The 18,015-nt window shown below is 42.9% G+C and overlaps 6 protein-coding genes across 6 annotated transcripts, besides 39 other annotated features; all 6 read left to right on the top strand.

Moving 5' to 3' along the window:
- Nucleotides 1-55: part of a sequence feature (areas merged during assembly that could not be assigned to a particular haplotype. This can correspond to areas where the two haplotypes were merged or to regions with more than two copies in the genome that were merged during assembly.) that runs on past the window's edge.
- Nucleotides 1-78: part of a sequence feature (A-rich) that runs on past the window's edge.
- Nucleotides 56-1,660: a sequence feature (haploid, Esmeraldo-like haplotype).
- Tc00.1047053506559.540 (hypothetical protein, conserved) lies at nt 90-5,816 on the top strand (the record flags this gene model as incomplete). Its single annotated transcript, XM_816725.1, has 1 exon — nt 90-5,816. One exon carries the CDS (start codon nt 90-92, stop codon nt 5,814-5,816), a length of 5,727 nt encoding a protein of 1,908 aa, XP_821818.1.
- Nucleotides 1,661-1,991: a sequence feature (haploid, non-Esmeraldo-like haplotype).
- Nucleotides 1,992-2,958: a sequence feature (areas merged during assembly that could not be assigned to a particular haplotype. This can correspond to areas where the two haplotypes were merged or to regions with more than two copies in the genome that were merged during assembly.).
- Nucleotides 2,959-3,121: a sequence feature (haploid, non-Esmeraldo-like haplotype).
- Nucleotides 3,122-5,342: a sequence feature (haploid, Esmeraldo-like haplotype).
- Nucleotides 5,343-6,027: a sequence feature (areas merged during assembly that could not be assigned to a particular haplotype. This can correspond to areas where the two haplotypes were merged or to regions with more than two copies in the genome that were merged during assembly.).
- Nucleotides 6,028-6,169: a sequence feature (areas merged during assembly that could not be assigned to a particular haplotype. This can correspond to areas where the two haplotypes were merged or to regions with more than two copies in the genome that were merged during assembly.).
- Nucleotides 6,094-6,126: a microsatellite.
- Nucleotides 6,170-6,785: a sequence feature (heterozygous, non-Esmeraldo-like haplotype).
- Nucleotides 6,267-7,127, top strand: Tc00.1047053506559.530 (protein phosphatase 2C, putative; the record flags this gene model as incomplete). Its single annotated transcript, XM_816724.1, has 1 exon — nt 6,267-7,127. One exon carries the CDS (start codon nt 6,267-6,269, stop codon nt 7,125-7,127), a length of 861 nt encoding a protein of 286 aa, XP_821817.1.
- Nucleotides 6,786-7,263: a sequence feature (areas merged during assembly that could not be assigned to a particular haplotype. This can correspond to areas where the two haplotypes were merged or to regions with more than two copies in the genome that were merged during assembly.).
- Nucleotides 7,152-7,241: a sequence feature (A-rich).
- Nucleotides 7,264-8,319: a sequence feature (areas merged during assembly that could not be assigned to a particular haplotype. This can correspond to areas where the two haplotypes were merged or to regions with more than two copies in the genome that were merged during assembly.).
- Nucleotides 7,331-7,369: a microsatellite.
- Nucleotides 7,370-7,802: a mobile genetic element.
- Nucleotides 8,207-8,242: a microsatellite.
- Nucleotides 8,320-8,507: a sequence feature (areas merged during assembly that could not be assigned to a particular haplotype. This can correspond to areas where the two haplotypes were merged or to regions with more than two copies in the genome that were merged during assembly.).
- Nucleotides 8,508-8,697: a sequence feature (haploid, Esmeraldo-like haplotype).
- Nucleotides 8,626-9,576, top strand: Tc00.1047053506559.524 (protein phosphatase 2C, putative; the record flags this gene model as incomplete). Its single annotated transcript, XM_816731.1, has 1 exon — nt 8,626-9,576. One exon carries the CDS (start codon nt 8,626-8,628, stop codon nt 9,574-9,576), a length of 951 nt encoding a protein of 316 aa, XP_821824.1.
- Nucleotides 8,698-9,183: a sequence feature (heterozygous, Esmeraldo-like haplotype).
- Nucleotides 9,184-9,712: a sequence feature (areas merged during assembly that could not be assigned to a particular haplotype. This can correspond to areas where the two haplotypes were merged or to regions with more than two copies in the genome that were merged during assembly.).
- Nucleotides 9,639-9,700: a microsatellite.
- Nucleotides 9,713-9,773: a sequence feature (haploid, non-Esmeraldo-like haplotype).
- Nucleotides 9,774-11,391: a sequence feature (areas merged during assembly that could not be assigned to a particular haplotype. This can correspond to areas where the two haplotypes were merged or to regions with more than two copies in the genome that were merged during assembly.).
- Nucleotides 9,788-9,815: a microsatellite.
- Nucleotides 9,963-9,997: a microsatellite.
- Nucleotides 10,170-10,189: a microsatellite.
- Nucleotides 10,739-10,767: a microsatellite.
- Nucleotides 10,875-10,904: a microsatellite.
- Nucleotides 10,952-10,973: a microsatellite.
- Nucleotides 11,190-11,220: a microsatellite.
- Nucleotides 11,312-11,343: a microsatellite.
- Nucleotides 11,392-12,051: a sequence feature (areas merged during assembly that could not be assigned to a particular haplotype. This can correspond to areas where the two haplotypes were merged or to regions with more than two copies in the genome that were merged during assembly.).
- Nucleotides 11,487-11,515: a microsatellite.
- Nucleotides 11,731-11,817: a sequence feature (A-rich).
- On the top strand, nt 11,984-13,279 carry Tc00.1047053506559.517 (hypothetical protein, conserved; the record flags this gene model as incomplete). The annotated part of the gene is made up of 1 exon (XM_816730.1): nt 11,984-13,279. The coding sequence occupies one exon, from the start codon at nt 11,984-11,986 to the stop codon at nt 13,277-13,279; it is 1,296 nt and encodes a 431-aa protein (XP_821823.1).
- Nucleotides 12,052-14,821: a sequence feature (areas merged during assembly that could not be assigned to a particular haplotype. This can correspond to areas where the two haplotypes were merged or to regions with more than two copies in the genome that were merged during assembly.).
- Nucleotides 13,357-13,386: a microsatellite.
- On the top strand, nt 13,683-14,663 carry Tc00.1047053506559.510 (hypothetical protein, conserved; the record flags this gene model as incomplete). Its single annotated transcript, XM_816723.1, has 1 exon — nt 13,683-14,663. One exon carries the CDS (start codon nt 13,683-13,685, stop codon nt 14,661-14,663), a length of 981 nt encoding a protein of 326 aa, XP_821816.1.
- Nucleotides 14,822-14,898: a sequence feature (areas merged during assembly that could not be assigned to a particular haplotype. This can correspond to areas where the two haplotypes were merged or to regions with more than two copies in the genome that were merged during assembly.).
- Nucleotides 14,899-18,015: part of a sequence feature (areas merged during assembly that could not be assigned to a particular haplotype. This can correspond to areas where the two haplotypes were merged or to regions with more than two copies in the genome that were merged during assembly.) that runs on past the window's edge.
- Tc00.1047053506559.500 (hypothetical protein, conserved) lies at nt 14,937-17,930 on the top strand (the record flags this gene model as incomplete). Its single annotated transcript, XM_816722.1, has 1 exon — nt 14,937-17,930. The coding sequence occupies one exon, from the start codon at nt 14,937-14,939 to the stop codon at nt 17,928-17,930; it is 2,994 nt and encodes a 997-aa protein (XP_821815.1).

The following is an 18,015-nucleotide window of genomic DNA, read 5'->3' as shown; positions in this document are numbered from 1 at the left end:
CTTTTTTTTTTTTTTTTCCTCACCGTTGTGCTTTGTATTTAACTGTGATATTACCTTTTTTTCTTTTTTTTTGCTTTTAGCGTAGTACTATGCCATGGAGATATGAGGAGGTTATAGATGCTTGCGGGAAGGCTTTAATTGAGGAGCGAAGCGCGCGAATACGCTCTTTACTGAATGTGGTGGTAAAGGACCTTACTGAAATAAAGTCAATTGCGAATGAAACTTCTGGTCAAAAATTAAATGAAGCCAATGGCGAAGCTTCTAAAAAAGCTGAAAACAGCAACGGATTCGAGGAAAGCACCCTCAGTCATTTGGGTTTTGTTACACAGTTAGTTCTTATGGAAAATTGTGGGAATCGTTTTTCAAGCAAGGGATTAACAGCTGTATTGGAGTTTGCGACTGTACTTCTTAATTCAGGGCTTATTCCTACTTCATTGGTATCCATACCTCCCGAGATAAGTATTACTAAGAGCCCATCTAGTGGTGCTGGGGAATTTTTTTCCAAACTTCTTGGTGGAGCTGCTGCAAATCGACATTGTGTACAATTTTCTTCCATCGAAAGTCCTACTGCACAAAGTGAATTCAAGAATGGAGCAGTAAATGTTTTTTCCGCTGTGGTTGAGGGGGTATTGGCGGTTGCACGGCATATACAGGGCAGAGACGTCAGTGATCAACTTCTATTTACGTTGGTTACGGCTCTTCAGGCATCTGCAGTCCCTTGTTCTGGTCGAGCACGTTTATCTGAGAAACCACGTGATGATTACAATAATTACTTTCTTGCCGTTCGTGGGGATACGCTCTTACATGTGATTGAGGAATTGTTTGGGGTCTTTAAAAGAAACAATTTGATCCTTCCTTTAGTTGAGGGAACAAAGTCTGCCTTAAACTGCATTGCCAAGACATTATCTAAAGCAATCGAGTATGAAGCAACTGAAGTAATTGAAGAATCGGCAGTAGTCAATACAATTGGGGGAAGTTACCAAAAAGATGCTTCTAGGATATTGGAGTACTGTTGTAGTTTAACCAGATCTTCGGAATCACCTTCCACGTCTCCTCGACCTCAAGGAAATATTGTGGGAATTATAAGTGTACCCAACGAAGCTTCTATAATATTACTTACAGCTCTTGGTATTATTCTTCATTTAATAGTAAATGGAGGGCCTACATTTAGGAATTCAACAGTAATTCTTTCTGCCGTTAAGTCCACAGTTATCCGATGTACTTTAAGTACCGCATTATTGAAGGACTTGGATGCGTTTAGGCTCTCAGTGAATGTTTTACTGACTTGTGCAATGAATTTTGGGCACTTAATGGTGAATGAGACCAAAACCATTTTTCGTCATTTGTTTTTTCGAGTATTGGAGTCGAAAACGAGTTCTTTAACGCAAAAATCAATTGTTGTAGAAGCATTTCATCGGTATATTGAAGAACCACAAAATCTTATTGCATTATTTTTGAACTATGACTGTAATACTTCCTCCCAAAGTGTTTATGAGCAGATGATTGGATACTTGGCTGCCTTATCAGTGCCTTTTGGTATGAAAATGGATGCTGTTTGTGATCGTAATGAAGCTGTCTCTGGAAGGATTGTATTGGATTTTCTGATTCCTGAGTCTCTTCAAAGAAGTGCATTATCAACTCTTTTATTGGTTGCATATTCTAACCGGCAATGGATAGAGCGTTTTGAATGTGACCAAACCATTTCTTTTGGCAATTCTTCAAATTTTAATAGTTCATCAGGGATATCAGAATTTGCTAAACATTTGGAGAAACGAGTTGAACCTCAGGGAGAAATGTTATTAGCTGTCTCTGTTGGAAAGGAAAATGATCCGTTTATTCATGCCCTTCGAATAAAAGATGCATTTCGGAAGTTTATGTATCTTATGAATGATGTAAAAGACCCAAAAGCAGCAATTGAGTTTTTAATTCGGGAGCCTCTTCTGTTACCAAATATAACAGAAGGGGAAACAAAGCACGAGGAATCAATAGAGGGAAACGAATCTGCTATTGGGAGTGGAATTTCTAAAAGTTCAGAAACAGCTTTGGAAACTCATGTTAAAAATTGTGACAATTCCGAAGAGAAAGTAAATTTCAAGGCAGGATTGATTGCCCTCTTTTTGAAGGAGAAGGAGGACTATATTGACAAATTAGTTCTTGGAGAATACTTTGCAAAAAGCTTTGGAGACCCTCAAAGGCGTATGATCTTTGTGAAGTGGATTGAACAACATTCTTTTGCCGGTATGACACTTGATGCGGCACTCAGATTGTTTTTGGGGGGATTTAAGCTTCTTGGCGAAGCCGAGGTAGTAGATAAAACAATGGAAATATTTGCTGCCCAGTATTGCAAGGAAAATCCTACAGCTTTTCGTTCAGCAAATACAGCCTTTATTTTATCATTTTCGATTTGTATGTTGAACACTGATGCTCATAGTCCCCACGTAAAGAACAAGATGACACTTGATGAGTTTGCTCGCAATAATAGGGGTATTGATGAGGGAGATGATGTGGATTTTCCCTTACTAAAAGGAATTTATGAGCGTATTGTTTTAAATGAAATTAAACTCCGTCCTTCGAGGTTTGTAACAAGTATAACAAATTCTGTAATTACTGGTAGGAATGATTCTTTATCAAGTAACAGAATTTCTTCGGGTTTATTTGAGTCTATTCCTATATTAAAGCGCTTTGCTCCTGTTGCAAGGAGAATAACAGATACTGTTATGATACCTTTGGATGTCGCAGGAAATATGCTTTTTAATACCCTTCAACGAAAAAAAGAAGAAATTTATCAAGCTGAGCTTCGTAACGCCTTGAAGGATGTAATCGAAGCGCTCGATACCGCTAATGCACTGAAATCTAAATTTGTGGAAGCCACAAGAATTGAAAATGCTATCCCAATGTGGGGGATTACCGTAGATTATTTAATACGATGCCTTTTGTGTGCTTTTGAGAGCTTTTTCTCCGTTTCTGAGGCCACAGGTTTACCCTCAAATGCTCAGGGCTGCCATGATCCGACGCAAAGATATATGGATATACCTGAAAATCGGGAATATTTTGACAATCTTCTTCGTGGTATAGTTAATACTGTTCGTGTTTGTTGCGATTTTGGAAATATTTCTCAAGCAGAAAGCCTTATTGAGCGTCTTTTTGAACTTACACAACTTTCGAACATCGTAGTTCTTTCTCAAAAGCCAATACCTTGTGTGAGCCTTTCGAATGGGATTTCCAAACCAAGAATTGAATTATTAAAAACAATATTGGATTTGTTTCTTGTCAATGGTGCATCCTTAACTACAAGAGGTTGGTGTGTGGCATATACTGGGATTTCTTTATTAGAACTGATTTTCAATGGGCTAGAAGGAATTTGGAAAATTCAGTGTCGAAAGCCTCCTTTAGGTGGAGGTGGAAAGCCTCTACCAGATACTCGGTTTGGAAAAGTAGAAGATATTCCTACTTCTTTTGATAAAAATTCAGTTCAAAAACGAATAGCAATTTTGGAGGCTTTGAGAAGCTTCTCTTCTGTCGACGTGTGGCTAGAACGGTTATTTGATGCAACAGAGTACCCATCTCAAACTCAGGTCTTTATGTCAAACGCATTGGTTTCCGTTTGTGAGAAGGAATTAATTTCTTTGCGTACTTTTTCTCTAACAAAACTATTGGATTTTTTGACGGTTTGTGCTTCATTTAGTTCGCGGATGCAGTGGAGAGATTTATGGAACAATGCCAACAAAGTTTTTACTTTGGCAGGTACGATGACATTTGAAATTGCAAGTTTATCTCTTGGAGGATTACGGATTATTGCACTTACTTATCTTATGCGTGAGGAGCTTTTGAATTATTCATTTCAAAAGGAGGTTCTTATGCCTTTTGAATCTATTTTGATGGGTAATCAAGATGTCAATATTCGCCAAAAAGTGATTGAAACGATAGCAGAAATTATAGAATTTCGTGCCAACCGTTTGGCAAGTGGTTGGAATGTTGTCTTTTCCATTTTAAGCCACTGTGCGGTGATACCAGAAGTGGTTAAATCGGCTTGGGATCTTTCTGAAGGTGTTATCACCTCTCATACCGCTCTCATGAAGGATTGTTTTAGTGATTTGATATTTTGTTTAACATCATTTGCGTGTAATAATGTGGATGAGGAAGTTGCATTGTTGAGTATTTCGTATCTGAGAGTATGTGGTCATTGGCTTCAGTTTGGATTAGAACCTCCACCGGAAGATATACGGGATGCCAGTGCGGTAGCTGAATGGGCAAGTAGATTTAAGGGTGCTGATAATGAAGCAAATGCGGCACAGCTAATTTTTGGGGTACCGCGGGTTACACTCTCTATGGTTCCTATCACTTCGCAGCAAACTTTGGAAAAGCCAACAACTCTTAGCGTGAAAACGAATTACCATTTATGGATGTCAATATTGGAAGGGATGATTCCAATTATCTTGGTTCATCCCTCTGTGAGAGTTAGGGCGCATGTTATATGTTCGCTATGGGCTCTTATTGAACAATATGCTATTGCGTTTGCCACAAATATACAAGAATCTCTTTTTACTGGAATTCTAAGACCTGTTTTATGTAACCTTCTTATGCATGCACCAGTCGATCAAGAAACAGTTATTGATCCTGTGGACTATAAACTGTTGACATTACTGAGTCTCAAAAGCATGTTTTTAGCCTGTCGTCTTCATTCACACCTTTTAAAACTTGCTTGTGAAACCTTTGTGAAAATTTGCACTACAGATGTTTCATTGGAGCATGTTCAAGCAGGCCTTGTAGACGTGATATTGCGTATATGTGTGGACCTTGAACCGCGTGGATATGTTCATCGGCTTGGTTTGCCTGAGACAGCATCAGAGTTATGGGTAACTAGGCTTTTACATGAGCTTTTTCAGATTGGTTACATTGATGTTATTCACTTTAAAAGAACCACAGGGTGGACTGAATTGCATCATGCAATAGCGGTTACCACGCCTCGTATAGATTTTGACCTCAATATAGAAGAGGAGGCACGGAGTATTATTATCAATACGGTTCTTACCGCCGTGTTTGATGGTATTATTGTTCAAGTTTTTGCAGCAATGAATCGTTGCAGTTTACAAGAAGAATATTTGCTTCTTTTCAAGGCGATGCGACGAGCATACCTGGTGATTGCTTTATTTTGTTCGGCTGATAGCACTGGAAAAGTGTTTCCTCGGCTACTTAATGGGCTCTCTTCCTCTTCTTTGGTCATTCCTGAGCAACAACTCCTTATTCCTTATCTATGCGTACTCATCGAGTTTGTGTTTGCTTTGCGTTCAAACACGCCCACAATTGCTGAGACTCAGGCATTACGAGAAGCCATGACATTAATGTGTCAAACGATTCGACAATCACGTGAATTTTGTATTCAAAACCAGGCTGAACATATCGCTGCTCTAGAGAGTGATGGAACAAAGGAGGAAACCACAATTGCTTTTAAAAAACACAGAGGACGGACGTTTGTGGACGTATTTCGTTCTGGTAGAGCCCCTTTGAATTGTCGTGCACAGCACATATCCCGAACTGTTCCGGAGCGAGTTCTTAACGAATGGAGGTATCTGACACACACATTAGGGTTAAGATATGCATTTACTGTTGATGGTGTCACAGCCAGATGCATGCCGGTTGAGTGCCTGCACGAACTCATACTGTTGTTACCCAGTGAATTGGAAGAACAATTAGTTGAACCTTTTATTTGCAGTTGTTGGGAGGAACTTGATGTGGGGATGCCCCTCTTGAGAGTTTCCGTCATATCACAGACTCTTGGTGTTCTTGAGCGAAAGCGGGGCCTATTACATTCATAAGGGTCTATAAAGAAATTAAGAATAGCATGCATACTGATTACTGAAGATACCCGCTGTGATGTGTGTAAGTTAAACTGAATTTTATTTACTTTAACATCTGTGACTCTTGCAAATGCTGCGCTTTTTGGGAAACTGAAATCCTTGATTTGTGTTTTTCTTTCCCTGAGTAAATAATATTCCTTTGATTCTTCGTTGTTGTTTCTCCTCTAGCAAAGAAATTTTTGGAGAAATGACTTTTAAAATCTTTTTTTTTTTTTTTTTGTCCTGCGCATTATGCTTATTCATTTATTTATTTATTTATTTATTTATTATTTTAAACTATTTTCGATTTGTGTCTTTGGGATTTATTTTTAAACGTCTTTCTCAGCTAATGAAAAAACACAGTAAATATTATAGTAATTATACACACATAGCAGATCAAAACGCTTCTTTACACAGTCACTTTGGCGTATGTTTGAGTATGGAGTGACTTCAGAGCAGGGCGCCCGGAAGACGATGGAAGATCAGCACGCCATGGTTCCGGAAGCCATTCCTTTCTTTGCCGTGTACGACGGGCATGGTGGCACGCAGTGCGCCGAGTTTCTTCGCGACAATTTGCACACGTTAATTCTTAGTCATCCAGATGTCATGACGAATCCCGAGAAGGCGTTGCGTGATGGGATAGCCAATGCCGAGGCGGAGTTCCTCAAAAAATGTGCCAATGGGAAGTGTGAGTCGGGTAGCACATGCGCGGTTGCCATTATTGTGGATGACACACTGGTGACTGGCAATGTTGGTGATACAGAAATAGTGTTGTGCCGAGCAGGGTCTCCACTGGTGTTGTCCACAAAACACAGCCTGCAGAGCAACGGGGCAGAGAATGAACGCGTCAAGGCCTGTGGTGGAAGGATCATCAGCAACCGCGTGGGCCATCCAAAGTTCAATCCACAAGTGCTGAGTCTGGGTATTACGCGTGCTATAGGCGATGCAGGCTTCAAATTGGATGAATACACAGATGGCAAGCCGTCTGGCATCATTGCCGAAGCAGAGACTCGAACCACAAAGCTGACGGACGATGATGAATTCTTTGTCATTGGCTGCGATGGCTTGTGGGATGTCATGTCTTATGATAGAGTCGTGCAATTTTGCTCTCGACTTGCGGCGGAGGGCGTGCCACCGCAGGATATCACCGATAGATTGTGCCAGGAGGCTTTGCGGCAGGGGAGTACGGACAATGTGACGTGCATTTACATTAACATAAAGGCCAAACGACCCAACTCGAGTGACTGGCGTCCCCAGAGTGCTGCTTCTACTTCTCAAAAAAACGCCTAGGAAGCAAGTGAATGCATTAGTTCCTTTTCTCCTTTTCTCTCTTTTACTCTCTGTTTTGTGAGTGTCCTTGTTTTTGTGTTTCTGTTTTATTTTTTGTTGTTTGTTTGCTTTTGTGCTTTCTCTTTACCACCAATTTTTCTCCTGCACCGGTTTGTTTGTGTGGTGTTTGATACTCTTTCTCCCTATATATATATATATGTATATTGTTGTATTGTTTTCTTGTTTTTGTTGTTGTTGTTGTTAGGAGCTTGTGAAAAGAATCGTCGCGGGAGAGCTGGCTAAATTAATTAATGTATGTATATCCTGATAGATGAATGCGTTCATTATGATATTTTCTTCCGCATGAATCTTTTGGGAAGAACGCGACTTTGTAGGGGCGGGGAGCCGATAGAGGCCAGATAAGATTTGTTTTTATTTTGCCATCCCACCCTAACCCCCTTGATTCCCACCACGCGGCGGGGTCTTGTGGTTGGAGGACCAAAAAGTCTGCCACTTCGTAAGTAATAATATTCCAAATCCCAACTGAGGACAAAGGACCATGCTAATGGTCCACAGAATTCTATATATTGAATGAAAAGAAAACATTGAAGCGATTAACCAAAGAACCTTTTTTCCCTAACTTGTTTGGTTTCCATAGATAATTTCAGGATCCGGCCAGCTGCCCGGAAGATTATTCTTTTTTTTTCTGGTTTATATGCGTACTGCATTGAGTACGAGGGATATACCGTTTGGAGTAATCCTTTTTTGAACGTGTTGCTTGTATTTCTAATTTGTTTTTATTTCTTATTTATTTCATCACTTTTATTGAATTCACAAAACATGGAGTTGATGATTTTGTGGATAGCGAATTAAACCAGCAGGAACAATGTTAGGATTATTTTATGTATTTTTTTTTTTTGAGCAAAATGGAATTATATCGATTGGAAATTATTTATGGGATTTTGGCAGTTTTGTTTCATATATATTTTATATATTTCTGTGTATGGCATTGTGGAAATGGACTGGGGGAATTGAATTTATCTTAACTAGGCGGGTGTTTATTTATGTATGTGTGTTTCTAGATAGTTGTCATTGGTTCCTTTTTGTTTTGTTTTGTTCCTTTTTTTTTTTTTTTTCTCCACTGTGAATTATGTACACTTGTGGCGTTGTATAAAGAGGTCTTCTTTAGGTTCAGAAAACGTAGCTTCACGAAACGACATTGCATTTGCACCGTCGTTGGCAGTTGTCACGGCAAGCGCTAAGAAGGCGATTTAGACTTCTTTCTGCAAAGCAAAGGGTAGTAGTAAACAAAAAACAAAAAAATAATAATAATAAGGAGCCCGGCTACGTGCTGCGTGGTAAGGTGGGGCACGTGAGCGAGAATAGGGACCGTCAGGGAGTGACCAATTGGAGAGGGTCAAGGCGGATAGTGTAGAAGAAAAAGAAAAGGATTACCAACCCGGCGCATAGGAAGTAGGAGTGAATAGGGCAAGGGTAAAGCAAAGAGATTGTAACCAAAATGAAAGGAGACGTCAATGGAGAAGAGGGCGGCGTTACGTCGGTTCCGCCATCGCAACCATCCTCCGGTGTCACACAGTCACTTTGGCGTATGTTTGAGTATGGAGTGACTTCAGAGCAGGGCGCCCGGAAGACGATGGAAGATCAGCACGCCATGGTTCCGGAAGCCATTCCTTTCTTTGCCGTGTACGACGGGCATGGTGGCACGCAGTGCGCCGAGTTTCTTCGCGACAATTTGCACACGTTAATTCTTAGTCATCCAGATGTCATGACGAATCCCGAGATGGCGTTGCGTGATGGGATAGCCAATGCCGAGGCGGAGTTCCTCAAAAAATGTGCCAATGGGAAGTGTGAGTCGGGTAGCACATGCGCAGTTGCCATTATTGTGGATGACACACTGGTGACTGGCAATGTTGGTGATACAGAAATAGTGTTGTGCCGAGCAGGGTCTCCACTGGTGTTGTCCACAAAACACAGCCTGCAGAGCAACGGGGCAGAGAATGAACGCGTCAAGGCCTGTGGCGGAAGGATCATCAGCAACCGCGTGGGCCATCCAAAGTTCAATCCACAAGTGTTGAGTCTGGGTATTACGCGTGCTATAGGCGATGCAGGCTTCAAATTGGATGAATACACAGATGGCAAGCCGTCTGGCATCATTGCCGAGGCAGAGACTCGAACCACAAAGCTGACGGACGATGATGAATTCTTTGTCATTGGCTGCGATGGCTTGTGGGATGTCATGTCTTATGATAGAGTCGTGCAATTTTGCTCTCGACTTGCGGCGGAGGGCGTGCCACCGCAGGATATCACCGATAGATTGTGCCAGGAGGCTTTGCGGCAGGGGAGTACGGACAATGTGACGTGCATTTACATTAACATAAAGGCCAAACGACCCAACTCGAGTGACTGGCGTCCCCAGAGTGCTGCTTCTACTTCTCAAAAAAACGCCTAGGAAGCAAGTGAATGCATTAGTTCCTTTTCTCCTTTTCTCTCTTTTACTCTCTGTTTTGTGAGTGTCTTTGTTTTTGTGTTTCTGTTTTATTTTTGTTGTTTGTTTGCTTTTTTGTTGTTGTTTTGACCACCAATTTTTCTCCTGCACCGATTTGTTTGTGTGGTGTTTGATACTCTTTTTCCCCATATATATATGTATATTGTTGTATTGGTTTTTTTTTTTTTTTTTTTTTTTTTTTTGCGCGCTCGTGCTATTACATCCCGTACGAGACATGTATAGACAGCGAAAATTGTGCGGGTGATGGAAATAGAAATATTGAGACGAAGCTGGCCGCATTCATAGTGGAAGAAACAAAAGAAATGCGGAGGATCAATGGAGGTTGTGTAAGGGAGAGAGAGAGAGAGAGAGAGAAGGAGAGAGAATTGGGAGGTGGCGACTCAAGGAGAAGCGAGAGAGGTGGGAATGGTCGTGAGAGCAGGAAGAGACAGGGCAGGGCAAAAAGTGGTCGCGTTCATGGCGTGCGAGGATGAAAAGAAGGAGGAAATGTGGGGAAATATATCACAGCAATAATGAGAAATCTGGAAGGGAGGGGGAAAAAAAAAAAAAAAAAAAAGGAACAGGGTGAGACTTCCAATAGGAGGAAGACAAAGAGAGCGGAGGGCGGGCATTTATGGAGGAAGTAGATGTGCCAATCCATGCCTGTTCGTCTTTTTTCTTTTTTGCGAGGTGGCGCATGAGTTAGTTTTTGTTGTCAGAACGGGAGGGGAGGCATCAATTGTCAGGGGCAATAGCGCGAGTCAGAGTGATAGCAGCACACAAATTCACGTGACTACCGCAGCGGGGTGGTAGATGCACGACAATTGCATTTGCTTTGCTTTCTTATATGCGTCTGGTGGTCACTGTCTGGGGGGTTTCTACATGCGTGCTGGGGCTGGTGGATTGTACTTTGACACTCATTTCTCCTTTCTGCCTGTTGGAGCAAAGGAATCTATTTGAGGGGCATACGAAGGATAATTCTCCAGCAAACCGCAACTGGAAACTGGACTTAAAAACTGATAAGATGGAAAATGTAAGAAGGAAAGATGAGACCAATGACGCCAACGAAGAGTGTAACGGGTAATAAAAAGGCAGCGGAGTCAAGAACTGATATATAAAAAAAGTAAAAAATAAAAATAAAATAAAATAAAAATAGTCTTCTTGAAAGAAGGAGAGGATGTTTTCAGGGGAAAACTGTGGCGGGGTGATGTTTGCGTGTGTGTGTGTGTGCATAATTATGTATCTATTTATTGAAAGATGGAGTGTGTGTGTGTGTGTGCGTGCGTGCGTGTTTGCATCTGTTTGACGGAAAGCGCCGTAGGGCGATAACGAAGAGAGAAACAACAACAACAACAACAACAGAAAAAAAAAAGTGGAAGGAATTGGAATGCATTACGATGATTTTCAAAAGAATTGATAAATCATACGAAAGAGTTCAAGAGAGAGAAGCATGAAGACTGTTATTTATTGATCTCAATGGTTGTAACAAGTGGAAGAATGATAAAAGCCAATGAAGAAAACGGGAGAGAAATTTTGTAGTTTTGATTATTAATTATATTTCCTCCGTACACATCCGATTTTTTTTTTTTTTTTTTTTTTTTTTTTTTTGCGGGGGGAGAACCAAGACAGATGTATTTATGTAAATATGTATATGTTTATTTGTACGCACCCCTCTCCTTCCCCCTTTCGCCCTCCTCCCTTTTTTTTTTTTTTTTTTTTTTTTTCTTTTTTACTTCGCTGTGCGTGTTTGTAGATGTTGAATACACGAGTGAAGAGTTTTGTGCGGCGCATTACCACGGTTGTGATTTGCTGCTGTTGCCTTCACTCTTGTTGTTGTTGTTATTTGATGCCCATATTCTTTTCCGTTTTCCCTCTTTTTTTTTTTTCTTTTTTTTTTTTTTTTGCGAATGTGAAGCACCTCCGCTGTTTCTCTCCATCTTTTGGCGGGCGATCTCAATTAATCAATCAAAGAAAAAAAAAAAAAAATCAGAGTTTTGCTGTTCCCTCCGTTCTTTAATCTCTTTTCCTGTTATATATATATATAAGTGTGTATGCCTCTGTAGAAGAGAATGTTTTTTTGTTGTTGTTTTTTCTTTTTCCTTCCACCTGTGTCGCCTCTTCTTCTTCTTTTCTCCTTTTTTTTTTCTTCTTTTTTTCTTTTTTTTCTCCTTCCGTCTTTTTTGAGCTGTTCTTTTTTTTTTTTTTCCCTTACTGCACCTTTTCTTTTTTCTTTTTTCCTGTTGTTGTTCTCCTTCAACCCCCCTTGTTCTACTTTTTGTTGTTGTTGTTTCCTTTTTTTTCTTCCCCCCACCGCCGCCGCTGTGTATTCATCAAATACGAGGGATACGCGTGACAGGAGAGAAATAGATAGATGTCATTCATGAACAGCGGCTCCCAGAATGCGGCGGCTTTACCAGTATCTCTTTTACATGCATCAGAGGGTCATTTCAATGGGGTCGCATCGGCAAATGTCGATCCTGCAGACGCTCCACATTCGTCCATAAGTCCCTCGTCTTCGGGCATGATGCGGTCCCTTTTCCACTTTACTGCCGACGATGCTGTGATTCTTGCGATGGAGCATAACAATCATAACAAACTACTTGCTGTATCAACGTCTAATAATGAAGTGTTTGTGACCTCAACACGTGAAATGCCTTTAGAAGGAATTCAGGCGGAAAACGGGGAACAGTCTCAGTGGGACCCTGCAGAACACACAGTGCGTATTGATCATCTACGATTCCCCTGTACACAACTTGCATGGGCCCCTTGGCAGTATGGAATATACTTGGCTTGTGTCTGCCGTGGTAAGCAGGTTCGACTCTATCGGTTTTCACATGGCCACTGGTCATTAGACGAGGAGATAGCTGCCCAAGATTGCAATTCAGTGGCTTTTTCCGTCCATTTTACCATGGCATTTGTGACTTCAAAGGGTAAAATATTGATTTTTGTCCAAACAACAGCCAATGAAGACAACACATGGTCGCTCCACAGTACGTACTCGGAGGGAGAGAGCTATAATATGGCGAGACAGTTAAATAGCCGTGTTCGCAACGTAAAGGGGTTTACTTGTGTTTCCTGGGATGAAACAGGAACTTGGTTGGCCGTGGGTGACGATGAAGGGGAATTTCTCATTTTTCTTGTCTCTAATGAGGGTCGGAGCATTGTAGAAATTGCTTACAGATCAGAGCCTCGCTCAGATCGTAGGAAGGGTGTTCGACAGGTTGCGTGGTCGCCCGGGGCGGGCCGTAGTTTTCTTATTCTCGCTGTGGTGGCTTCCTACAAAGTCACACTTTTATTTTTCCAACGTACTCGAGTAGGTGTGAACGCTGGCGGGAACGGCACACAAATACAGGCAGGGCTGCAACTGCAGCTTATTACAAAGACAAGTGTTAGTATGGAAGAGGTAACGGAGCTTTCATGGAATACACATGGTGGTGGGTTTTCTACAGCCCACACGGATGGTGCTATTTGTGTGTGGACTGTAAATATTTCTTACCAAGAACGACAAAGAACATCTCTTGCTGATGTGGAAAATGTCATGGGAATGAGTAGTAATGGAGGTGGTGGAACACAGCACGTTGGTGCGGGGCAACCATATGATGATTTAACACTGGTGGCGTCAGTACGCAAGGTTTCTGGGGTGCATCCCTACCATGGAAGCAAATAAAAATGGTAGCAATCTCTCTACCTTAATGAGCAGTTTACACGGCGGGAGGAAAAACCACCTGTATTGAGGGATGTGTCTTTTTTTTCTCCCTTTTTTTTTTTTTTTTTGAAGCGACCAAACTTTTCCAACTACTTGTACTTTTTCTTTCTCCCCAATGTGAGAGCGTTGCTAACTCCCTTGATCTTTTTTTTTTTTTTTTCTTTTGGGTTCTTTGTGTGTCTTTTTCAAGTGCTTTTTTGTTGTTTGCATTGTTCATTTTTTGGCCAATGGATGTGCCCTTTTCGCTGCCACTTTTGCTCCCTTGTATTTTTCCACTTCCCCCAAGTTATTTGTCTGATTTATTTTTTAAATTTGCGGTCAAGACGAAGCAGAAACATTTGTACGATAGGTGGTCCTGCAACAAATGAGCGGACGTGAGAAAGGAGAACATAATAAAAAGCTCCAGCTTCGAGAGACGAGTCGGCTCCAGTGTGGCGTAAAAAGAACTGCCGAGAGAACTGACAGCGAGGCACCCTCCAAAGCGGCTAGCAGGACTACCGCGACAGATGCCGTGGGTGATGAGGTTGGTGATTTCGATGCTGCCGCCGTCTCGGAGTCGCGTGTGGTCACGTCCAACGAAGACTCTTCCAATAGTGCACGGAAGGAGGGGGATCAACATGTGCGGGTGCCCCTCTCGGATCCCATTTATCGAATCATGCACGTGTTGCCGCGGTCGGATGTTCTTGAAATCGTCAAGTGTCGTTTTGGCCGTGAGGAATGTGAGCGGGCCGCTGCATACTTTGATGACTCCTTTATGAAGAATCCACTGCGCCACCTTCGCCTGCAAGTTGGCTGTGATCGCCCCACAGGGCTGTACCTCTTCTTTCCCAAATTGCATTATCATCGGGGTTCATTACGTCTCCTTGATTTGTCCCGTAACGATCTGGATGAAGACGACGTGGCGACTCTAACGCAGCTGCTTGATCTTTGTAGCGACTCACCGTCACGTAGTGGTTTTTCCGTTTTGGAAGTGCTGGATTTAAGCTACAATCGTCGCATTGGAAATCGTGGGGCGTTGTTTCTTCTTTCTGCCTTGCGCCACAACGATCGCATCCGTGCTGTAATTTTAAAGGGCATATCTGTAGACGATACCGGTGCTGTCGCCGTTGCACCGTTCCTACGACAACGTCCTTTTCCTCGGATGCCGGATGGCGATGACGAGGCTGTTACTTTTCAGGAAACGTCTTTGCGTCGGCCTCCCACATTTTTTTTGAACTTTAATGAAAATCGAATTGGTGCTGTGGGGACAGAAGTTTTGGGGAAAGGACTCCCTGCCCATGTGTCCCTGACGGTAAGCAAGCAGCGTCCTTTTTGCGACAAAAGGGGACCCTTGGCACGGCGCTGACGGCTTTGCTGGCAATGTCAGCGAACCTTTATTTTTCTTACGGAACGAAGCACGCTTAAGCTATTTTATTTTTCGAACCCCAATTATTTATTTGTTATTATTTTTTGTGTGTGTTTGAGTGCGATTAGTATTTTTTTTTATCAATGTTTTTGTCGATTTTTTTTTCCTTCCCTTCTTGTTGATTAGCGCCTCGCATCTGTAGAAAAGTGGAGGCAGTCATTTTTATAATTGGCGTTTTGTGTGGTGCGTGGGAAACCCCGTCTTTCTTGTGTGATGACGGATGTACCCTCGGCGCTTGGTGATGCCATGGATATCTCGCAGTCGTCTGCGGTTGTGATCCTCAACACCCTTGTGGAGGAGGGGCGTCTAATCGAGGAGCGATCGGAGTACCTGAAGCAGAAGTTCAAGGAGATTCATAATCGTGTGCTGGCGGTGTACAAACGGGACAACTTCCTGCTGAAGCGTGCCCGACAGCTACGGAAGGAACTGGAATCACAAAAGGAACAAATTATAGTACGGGGTAACAATGCTCGTGAGGACGATGCGGAAATCCAGCGACTGAAGAAACTGCTGCTAGAGGCGGAGACAGAGTTGTCCGATGCCCAGGAGCGGGAAAGTATTCTTCAGGTAGAGGCATTGGAGTTTGATCGTAAGAAGCACACAATGTTACTTGAGCGCGAGGACGCTCTTGCTGCTGAGGAGGCGCGTCTGCGTCCCCGAATGGAGGCCATTCAAGCGGAGATGTCTGCGATGGGAAAAGAAGTTGAGGAAATGGCGGCGGAGATGACTAACGTTGTGTCCAAGCGTGAAGATATACTGGCCCAGGAGGCAGAGTGCAAGGAGGAGCTGGCGCGCTGGAGTACAGTCATGGCAGATGCTGCAAAGCAACTTTCTAACGTCGAGAATGCCCCTGAACGCGCCATTCGACAGACACAGCTAGTCGTGAAAAGTTATCAGGCAGCCCAGATTGAACTGGGTGCCTTGGATGACAAACTCCAAGTTCAAAGCGACATAATTTCAAAACTGGAGCTGAAGAAAAATACACGTAACACGGATTATGTCCAGGCGCTGGCAAACTTACAAAAGCTTAAAGCTCAACTTGAATCCAAACGCACCACGCTTGCCACGCTGAACACTTCACTAGAAATGGAATTGGAAGCACGTCAGGGATATCAACAACGCATTGCGCAATTGGAGCAACTTATTCAGACCACAAACGTTGCTCGAGAAAAGGAGATTGGGGAAGTTGAACATGTACGTCGGGAAAAAGAACGTGTTGGTATGGAATACATGGAGTTAGAGCATACGGTTTCAAAAATCATCAGAGATCAAAATGAAGTCAAGAATAACATTGTGAGTGCCAAGAAAAGATTGGAACGTGTGCAGAACAAACGCAAACAAAATACTCAACGCATTCGGGAGACTCAGCGGGAACTGGAACAGCGACAACGAGCTTTCATAAAAGAACAGAATCGTGGGAAGGAATTTGTCACGAAGGCAGAGTCCATAAGAGAAGATATCGAAGCCATTAAAGGCGAAATTGCCGAACGGGCTTTACAAGAGGAAGCAAAGCATCGTGAGACCCAAGCACTCGTTCTTCGGCGGCAGGAACTCAACCGTGACTGCGGAAGGGAAAATAGCCGAATAGCAATAGGGAAGAACGAGCTGCGTATGAAGGGGATGTACGTGAATGACGTACGCAAGAGGAAAGAGGAACTGGAGCAGCGATTGAGCGCCATGATGGATGTGTTTCAAAAGATCAAGACGGAACGTGGCCAGAAGGCTGCACAAATTCAGGCCATCACGCAGAAAATGACCGAAATGTCTGAGAAAAAGAAAATTGTTGAAAATGAGCTTGTTGTTCTTTGCCGCGAGTCTGCTTTAAAAGAAACGGAGTTGGTAAAGAAAAAACGTCAGGTGCAAGAACTTCGTCAGGTGTGCAAGAACCTCCGTATGGAAAAAAATCGACAACGTAAGTCTTTGGAGAAGGCGTTTGAGGATGAACGAAACGTCAAGATTAATGTGCAACGGACGAACGCACAGATTGCGGATCTTGAACAGGAGATGAATGGTGTGAAGCTGAGATACCATGACCTAATTGAGAAACGCAACTATGCCGGGGTCCAAGTACTTGACCGCAATGATGAACTCTGCGTGCTGTATGAACGGGTAAATGCGCAAGAAAAGGCCATAAATAATGGTGTTCTCATGAACAATGCCCGTGATGAGGAAATACGTACACTACGAATTAAGCTTGCCGATCTTTGCCGTGAGGTGGACGTAGTTCGACAATCTATTCCAAAAGTAAAGGAGTTGGAGGAGCAGCTGGCGAAGCTAACAGATGACATTGACGACGAGCGGTGGAAAGTTGAAGTCCTCGAAAACGACCTGACAAACCCAAAAAATTCACACCGATGGCGGCTTATTAAACGGACCACTGCAGGAAGGGCATTTCCTGCAGAGACAGAGAGCACACCGCAGGATGTGAATGGTACAACGCAAGCATCTTTTGCGGTGCCCCGTCTCTGCGGTGGCGTGGATGGTCCTTCTGATGAGTTTTTACACCTTCAACAGCGTTGCCAAGAACTAGAGGAACGGGTAAATGCTGTTAACGAACGTATTCGAGAGAAGGATCTCATTTTGGAGGAGGTCACAGAACTTTCTTCTCGTCTTGGTGAACAGGCAAAGACCGGACGAGAGTTTACGCTGGCGCTTGCCAAGAAGGCGAATTCTCACCACAGCAGTATTCGGGCTAAAACTAGGCAGATGATGGCAACTGTTTCTGAACTCTCTATTTTTCAGGCATCCGCTATTCAACTTCAACAGGAAGTGCAAAGACTGGAGGGACTTGTTGAGGAAGCGGAACGACTGATGGAGCAAGGAGAGGCGCCATTCGTTGAAGCAGAGGAGCTATACTTACGAGAGGTGGAGGCCAGACAACGGTATGCAAGCATAATACGACGGCGAAAGGAGGCGGAGGCAGAGGTGACAGCAGCCTCCATGAATTTTTTAACCACGGCAGAGCAGCGGCCAAACGCTTACATCCCTGATGATGACTTAGGCGTGCCAAAACCATATGGCGCACTTGTTCCGTTTAAGCCCACACCGACCGTGCAGTCTTCACGATTTTATGGAAGACAGTTAGAAAGCTATCAATCCAGGGAAATAACAGCTCGGCCGGGGAATACGGAACTCTCGGTAGATCATGCCTGCAGAAGAAGGCTTTACGCTGTCAAAAAGCCTAACCATTTGTCCGCGACGAATTGACTTTTTGCTTTGGTTGTGCAGCGTTGAAAGCGTGAGGAAAAGGGGGGAATGAATAAAAGGGAATAATAATAAGAAAAAAAGACGA

Source organism: Trypanosoma cruzi, genomic scaffold, assembly GCF_000209065.1.
Source record: "Trypanosoma cruzi strain CL Brener 1047053516623 genomic scaffold, whole genome shotgun sequence".
Classification (NCBI taxonomy): Eukaryota; Euglenozoa; class Kinetoplastea; order Trypanosomatida; family Trypanosomatidae; genus Trypanosoma; species Trypanosoma cruzi.
The sequence above is the reverse complement of the archived record's forward strand: the minus strand, read 5'-3'. Positions and strand labels throughout refer to the sequence as shown.